Raw genomic sequence first — 6,930 nt, 5'->3', positions numbered from 1 at the left:
TCTAATAATAGGCCCTATGTGGAGAGGCATGGTAATTGCCCCATTAAAAAATCTACACCCCTTCATATATTATTTTTCCAAAAAAAATCAAACGCACGTGCGAAAGACTTCAAGTTCCACTATACCACCATAACTTTATTTGTTATTAATTTTATATTTTTAACATATTAATTTTATATTTTTAATTTATTAGTTATTTATTTCTTAACTAATTTTATTTTTTATATAGTTATAATTAAGAATAAAAGCAGGCAGAAAACGACAAAAGTCGCTTCACATTTCCACTGCCCCGTTTCCCACGCTCTAACCCGAGTTCAGTTACCGTTACCGCTGAACGAGTCAGTGGGTTGCCGTGAGACCAAAACTGCAAACTAACCGACTTCTTTTCCTCTCACTCTGACTCACTGCCTCCGTTAAATTAAACGGATTCCGCCTGTGGAACTTATAATAATAGTCGCTGATATTCTATTTTTAAGCCCGTGAGCAAGCCACGTGGACGCCGGAGATCTGGCTTAGTCGGACAAATGATTATGTGTAATAATTAGCGGTCAGATAAATTGGTTTAGCTACATTACACGTAACGTGAAAACAAAAATGAGCTAATTTGGCAGCAGCACGCGACAAATTTGGCTGCTGCGGTGTTAATTTCTTTTCGGTTTTTTCACCCTCTCGGTAAAATAAAAAAATTTGATTCGATTCCTGTGGTTGGTGGCCACCTGACCTAACCCTAAGGGAATGGAAAATTCGGAATTTTTTACTATTTTTTTTTTCACAATTTACTCATCGGTTTTGACTCGAGGCTTTGGTTAAATTATGCTAAAGCCGGGGTTCTCGTTCGTCTTCTTTTCTTTGTCCTGGCCTTCTCTTCGTCTTCTTGTTCTTGAATTTTGTCTGAGTCTGAGACTTAAGCGGTGGCGTGTTCGAATCGCGGGGAGAGGGGGTGTGTTGTTTTTCGCGTGTGTGTGTGTGTTTTTCTGTTTTTATTAGATCAACGGTACTGTTGGGGTCAGCAATCCTGTGTGGGGATTGAAGAATGAGGGGATTGTTGAAGTTCTGGTGGGTGCAGGGAAGTTCATGAGATGTGGGGATCCGGAAATGGATATGGGTTTTCTTTGTATTAATTTGTGGTTTATTGGATTCGATCCGCGGAGGAAGAAGGGAGTGGAATCTGGTGTGTGGAGTTTGTATTTAACGTGCACTCGGATTTTGTTTTTTCCGTGATGTTGAATGGTGGATTACCGGCTGCTGCAGCGTCGTCGCAGGCCGTGGGAAGTCCCGGTTCCGGTTCTAGGGCTAATTGGAACCTGGTCGTGAAATTGGAGAATTCTGAGACCATGACCCAATCTAATGTTACTTCTGCTGCTTCTGGTGAGGGCGCCACCGTTTCTTCTGCCGCTGCCACTGGTGGCGGCAGCGGAGCGGTTCAGCAGTCCTCGACGGCGGTTAATAATTCTTCTGCGCAGCAGCAACCCGGTGTGATAAAGCGGAAGAGAAATCTGCCTGGCATGCCTGGTAAAAACCAGCAAAGCGTTGGACTTTATTTAAGCACGTTTCTTTGGGGTTGATTTTGGACAGAATTATGTAATGAGATTGAATTCATTTTGTTTTATTTTAATTTGTTGCATTGCTTAATTGATTTTTGTCTGTATTGCTTTGGACAAAATTGATTACAAATGTTGGGGTTTTGGTCCCATCTTTTGGATAGATTCATAATGACTTTAACTGGTTCTGAAATTAAATATTCTTTAAAACTGTGTAAAAACAGATTTCATAGATTCAAGGGAGCTCTGCTCTCCAGTCTATAGTCTCGTCGATTTTTATTGCCGGGAGGGTTTGGGATTGTGTTCAGTACTGTGTATGTCGTTGAGGGGAGAGCGTAGCATACTGAAAGCAAAATTTGTCGAGATGCTTCTGGTTTCTCTTAAGTACCGTGTAGGTCTTAAGAAGGGAAGAAATATAAGGTGTAATATTTTGAAAGATTTTTTTGTTTATAGGGGAAAGAAATATAAGGCATAACGTATTGAAAACGAGATATGGCAATAGTGATAATTGTGAGATATATTTTGATTGCAGACCCAGATGCGGAAGTGATAGCTTTGTCGCCAAAGACCCTAATGGCGACGAACCGTTTCGTGTGCGAAATCTGCAACAAAGGATTCCAAAGGGACCAGAATCTGCAGCTCCACAGGAGAGGCCATAACTTGCCCTGGAAGTTGAGACAGCGGACGAGCAAAGAGATCCGGAAGCGGGTTTACATCTGCCCGGAGCCGAGCTGCGTGCACCATGATCCTTCCAGGGCGTTGGGCGACCTTACGGGCATCAAGAAACACTTCTGTCGGAAGCACGGCGAGAAGAAATGGAAGTGCGACAAGTGTTCTAAGCGTTATGCGGTTCAGTCCGACTGGAAGGCCCATTCCAAGACCTGTGGCACCAGAGAATATCGCTGCGATTGCAGTACTCTCTTTTCCAGGTATAAACTGATCTTTATCATTTTCTTGAACTTCGAACTTCTTGGGGGTTATGAAAGGGTTCGGTAAAATTTTCTTTTTCTTTTTCTGTTATTGCACCGAGGGATTAAAGATGCATTGCTTATATACAGTACATTGGCATGGAAGCATGAATATTGAAGACGCTGTGATGATATTGTTGCAGGAGAGATAGTTTTATAACACACAGGGCCTTCTGTGATGCTTTGGCTGAAGAAAGTGCGAGAGTTACAGTGAATAATACTGAACCTGTTGCAACTAGGACGACGACCAATTCTTCATCCGACGACGGTCCTAATCCGTGCCCGTGTCCGCCGGATTCTAATAAGGTCTCCATTTCTTCAACAGGCGGTGCCGTTGCTCCGCCTCCGCTCTCGGCTGCGTGGGGGGGACAAGCACCGGGCGGGGGCGGGGGCGGTGGAACAGGATCAGGACCAAGGCTGTCCTTATGGTTAGGACCAGGTCCCGGTGGCCCGGGTCCTCCGGCTACTCTAGATTCAGCATCGGCATCATCATCGTCGCAGTTTAATGTATTGGACGGGACTGGGACATATCCATATCCTTTCTTCATGCGCGCATCTAACAATCCCAGTGAACGTTCCAGCGCCGCGGCGGAGCTCAGTCGTCCTGTTGGTGGTGGTGGTGGGGGGTTTATGGCACCGGCCTCGACATCGACCCTATTTGCAAACCTGTTAAGCTCGGGAAGCGTGCAGGCGGCACATACCCCTCCCGGATTCTCTGAACTGATTGGAGCTATGACTAGAGGAGGAAACGGTAGTATGGGTACCAGTACTAGTTCTGCTACCAGTACTGCTGCACCTGCCATGTTTTCAACAGCAATTCCAGCCATTTTCAGCCATCCACAACCACCACCGGTCCACCATCAGCAACAGCAACATAATAACACCGCCACGGCTCAGATGTCCGCCACGGCCCTGTTGCAGAAAGCGGCCCAAATGGGCGCCACGGCTGCCAGCAATAACCCCTCGCTGCTCAGAGGCTTCGGTGGCCTAGCAGGCCACGATAACTCGTGGCCACCTATGGTGGCAGCCGCGAATCACAGCTCCGAGCCTTACCCGTTGCTCAGACGGCTCACTGAAGGAATCATGCCAATGCCAATGCCGATGCAAACGTCAATGCCAGCTTCTTCCTCTTCATTGGATCAAGTGACAATGCAAGAACTCATGAACTCACTATCCACGCCAGCGGGCCTGGGGAACCTAACCGGGCTTCTTCTACAGTCACCGTTGCTCGCTCCGCACATGAGCAACGGCAACGGCAACGGCAACGGCAATGGCAACGGGTCTATCGGAGATCAGACCGTTGCCTGCGGCATCATTAAGGCAGAAGAGCTGGGTACGTCAATGAAGCCAACAACTCTAGATTTCTTGGGCCTCGGAGGCTCTCATGGACGGACATTATCTCACTCAGACTACGCCATGATCACATCCATGAGCACCACAGGAGCTACAGGCAACGAAGTGCCCGCCCCCTCGTCGTATACCAACCGCAACAGTGGGGAGAATAACAGGAAGCAGCAGCACAGTTCTTCGCCAGCAAAGTCTTGGGACAGCTCATAGTCAGAAATAATTGTACACAGATGGGGCATTAAACAAAAGGTGGGCCAGGTTCCTCTGCAAGCTTGAGAAAATGGCAGGGATGACAACAAATGAGAATTCAAGCCTACTACCCTACCCTAGCCTATTTTGCCGGGCATGTATATTGTATCCATTCTTGCTCAGAATCAAACAATATCTTGTTTGGTAAGTTGTTTTTTGCTTTAAGCTCTCCTCCTGTAAATCCAAGCCCTCAGATCAAGGGCACGAGACGCATGAAAAACTTCTGCATTCTCTTTTAATATATATATTTATACATCATTCATTCTTTCTCACAAAAAAAGTGCTTCTGTTCACCAACTTTTTCTTCATGTGTTATACTTATTGTACATGGATGCAATGCAATGAAATATTGGTTTGAAATTAAATATACCCAAAAACCAGTGTTGGTTTGAAAATAAATAATACCCAAAACCAGTGCTTTCAACTGCACATTTTCTTCCATCAATTCAAAGAACACTGTAAACTTCACCGCTTTGCTGCATTCATTCTTGTTGCTGGCTCTCTTTTCACTTCTTTAGCTCTGGTTATCATAATTTTTAGCATTATATTGGAAATGGTTAAACCTTATCCCTGCAATTATTTGCGTCAACCCCTCTTTTTCTACCTCCTCTAAAGGGGTGAATCTCATTCCTGCAATCATATCTGCTTTGCTTTGTCCTCCTGCTCAGCCTTGAATTCATCTTATCTGCTTTGCTTTGTCCTCCTGCTCGGCCTTGAATTCATCTTAGCTCCTCCCTCCCTCTCAGATGCCCATTTTTACTTTTTTTTTTACAGTACTGTAGTTTTTTCTTCTTTATTCTTTCAAACATTGGTTTTTGTTAGTTTTATTTCTACGATATCACTAGAAATTGGTCTTTGTTACTTATATTTCTACAATATCACCAGGTTCAGTTAATTATGGTAATTTCTTGCTTTACGGCACTGGGGGACAGCTTAGTTATATTTCTACAATATCACCGGGTTCAGTTAATTCTGCCGTAATTTCTTGCTCTACGGCACGGGGGGACATTGCTGGGCCATTAATGGCCCATTAAGTTTAATAAATCCAGTCAAGCAGATCATTGTGTTCAATAAAATCAATCTATCCAACAATTATGCACTTAAATTTAAACATGTTTCTTAATAAATTCAATATAGCCAACACTCGTATAAACTTGGAATATAACCAACCATTATATTAACTTGGTTTTCCTATATAATAATAATATAATCCGACCAGCCTGTTTTATTAAACCAGGCTGGTTAGGTTAACCTGATGAAAACCAGCCTGTTTGGGTTATGTTAACCGGACAAAAACCAGCCTAAATCCATCTTCTTAGAAACCAGACATTTTAATAAAACCAGCCTAAATCCATCCCTCTTAGAAACCAGACTGTTTAATAAAACCAATCTGTTAAACAAACTGTTTAATAAAACTAGTCTAAATCCATCCCTCCTAGAAACCAGACCGTTTAATAAAAGCAGCCTGTTTTATTAATCAGTCTGGTTAATAAAAGCAGCCTGTTTTATTAAATCAGTCGGGCTATGTTAACCCAACGAAAACCAACCTAAATCCATCTTCTTAGAAACCAGACCTGGAAACCAGACTGTTTAATAAAAGCAGCTTGTTTTATTAAATCAGTCTGGTTAATAAAAGCAGCCTGTTTTATTAAATCAGTCGGGTTATGTTAACCCGATGAAAACCAGCCTAAATCCATCTTCTTAGAAACCAGACCTGTTTAATAAAACCAGCCTAAATCCATCCTTCTTAAAAACTAGATCTTTTAATAAAACTAGCTTAAATCCATCCCTCCTAAATCCATCTTCTTAGAAACCAGACCTGGAAACCAGACTGTTTAATAAAAGCAGCTTGTTTTGTTTAATAAAAGCAGCTTGTTTTATTAAATCAGTCTGGTTAATAAAAGCAGCCTGTTTTATTAAATCAGTCTGGTTATGTTAACCCGACGAAAATCAGCGTAAATCCATCTTCTTAAAAACCAGACCTGTTTAATAAAACCAGCCTAAATCCATCCTTCTTAGAAACTAGACCTTTTAATAAAACTAGCTTAAATCCATCCTCTTATATGGATAAGAGCAATAAAAACAGCGGAAATCCATCCCTCTTAAATTTAGAAACTAGACTGTTTAATAAAACTAGCTTAAATCCATCCCTCTTATATGGATAAGAGCGATGAAAGGTATAAATTTTTCCATAAATTTTAAGCTTAAAAAAAGAATACCATTTAATAAAACTAGTGTAAATCCATCCTTCTTAGAAACCAGTTTAAATCCATCCCTTTTATCTATATAGGTGCAACTTTTTCCACGAGTTTTAAGCTTTAAAAAGTGAAACTATTAGTAGATTTATTGTTGATTGAGAGAGATTATTAGATCTATTATTAGTCGAGAGAGATAAAACTAATAATATTGTTGGTTGAGAGAGATTATTATTAGTCGAAGAGATAAAACTAATAATATTGTTGGTTGAGAGAGATTATTGGAATTCATTGTTGATTGAGAGATTATTGGATCTATTCTTAGTCGGGAGAGATCAAACTAATAATATTGTTGGTTGAGAGAGATTATTGGATTTATTATTAGTCGACAGGGATCAAAACCTTCGAAGAAAAGTTTTCTTCAAATTTTACTTAAAAAAAAAACAGAGATAATAACAACATTAAACTCTAAAGAATAGTCATTAAATTTTAAAGAATACATACTCAAAAAATGAGCACGGAATAAATCACAGATCACACCCTCATACTAAAGGTAGAATCGGCCTCTATCTATCTCCCTTTTTAAGAATATTTCTGCTGCAGTTATTTTTTATTATACCTTCTGTCTAA

At 41.4% G+C, this 6,930-nt stretch overlaps 1 protein-coding gene across 2 annotated transcripts; it reads left to right on the top strand.

Annotated features, from left to right (window-relative positions):
* The first annotated feature begins 855 nt into the window (after positions 1 to 855).
* Positions 856 to 4,270, top strand: LOC149225002 (uncharacterized). Of its 2 annotated transcripts, none has more exons than XM_089386399.1 (3): positions 856 to 1,512; positions 2,074 to 2,470; positions 2,653 to 4,270. In XM_089386399.1, the coding sequence occupies exons 1-3, from the start codon at positions 1,221 to 1,223 to the stop codon at positions 4,064 to 4,066; spliced, it is 2,103 nt and encodes a 700-aa protein (XP_089242525.1). In that variant the 5' UTR covers positions 856 to 1,220; the 3' UTR covers positions 4,067 to 4,270. The 2 variants fall into 2 exon arrangements, with proteins under 2 accessions (XP_089242525.1, XP_089242526.1); XM_089386400.1 differs by lacking the exon at positions 856 to 1,512 and adding an exon at positions 1,553 to 1,961.
* Positions 4,271 to 6,930: the final 2,660 nt, after the last annotated feature.

The sequence above is a fragment of the Pinus tabuliformis genome, chromosome Q (genome assembly GCF_031772625.1).
Source record: "Pinus tabuliformis cultivar Carrire ecotype Pingquan chromosome Q, CPIR1, whole genome shotgun sequence".
Lineage (NCBI taxonomy): Eukaryota > Viridiplantae > Streptophyta > Pinopsida > Pinales > Pinaceae > Pinus > Pinus tabuliformis.
Note: the sequence above shows the minus strand (reverse complement) of the source record. Positions and strands in the feature narration are given on the sequence as shown.

What these genes read in the sequence shown, in the direction of transcription:
- LOC149225002 (XM_089386399.1), top strand. Translation starts at nt 1,221, where the DNA reads ATGTTGAATGGTGGATTACCGGCTGCTGCAGCGTCGTCGCAGGCCGTG. An exon ending in AAATCTGCCTGGCATGCCTG is followed by an intron (nt 1,513 to 2,073) that starts GTAAAAACCAGC and finishes TTTTGATTGCAG; the next exon opens with ACCCAGATGCGGAAGTGATA. An exon ending in TGCAGTACTCTCTTTTCCAG is followed by an intron (nt 2,471 to 2,652) that starts GTATAAACTGAT and finishes ATATTGTTGCAG; the next exon opens with GAGAGATAGTTTTATAACAC.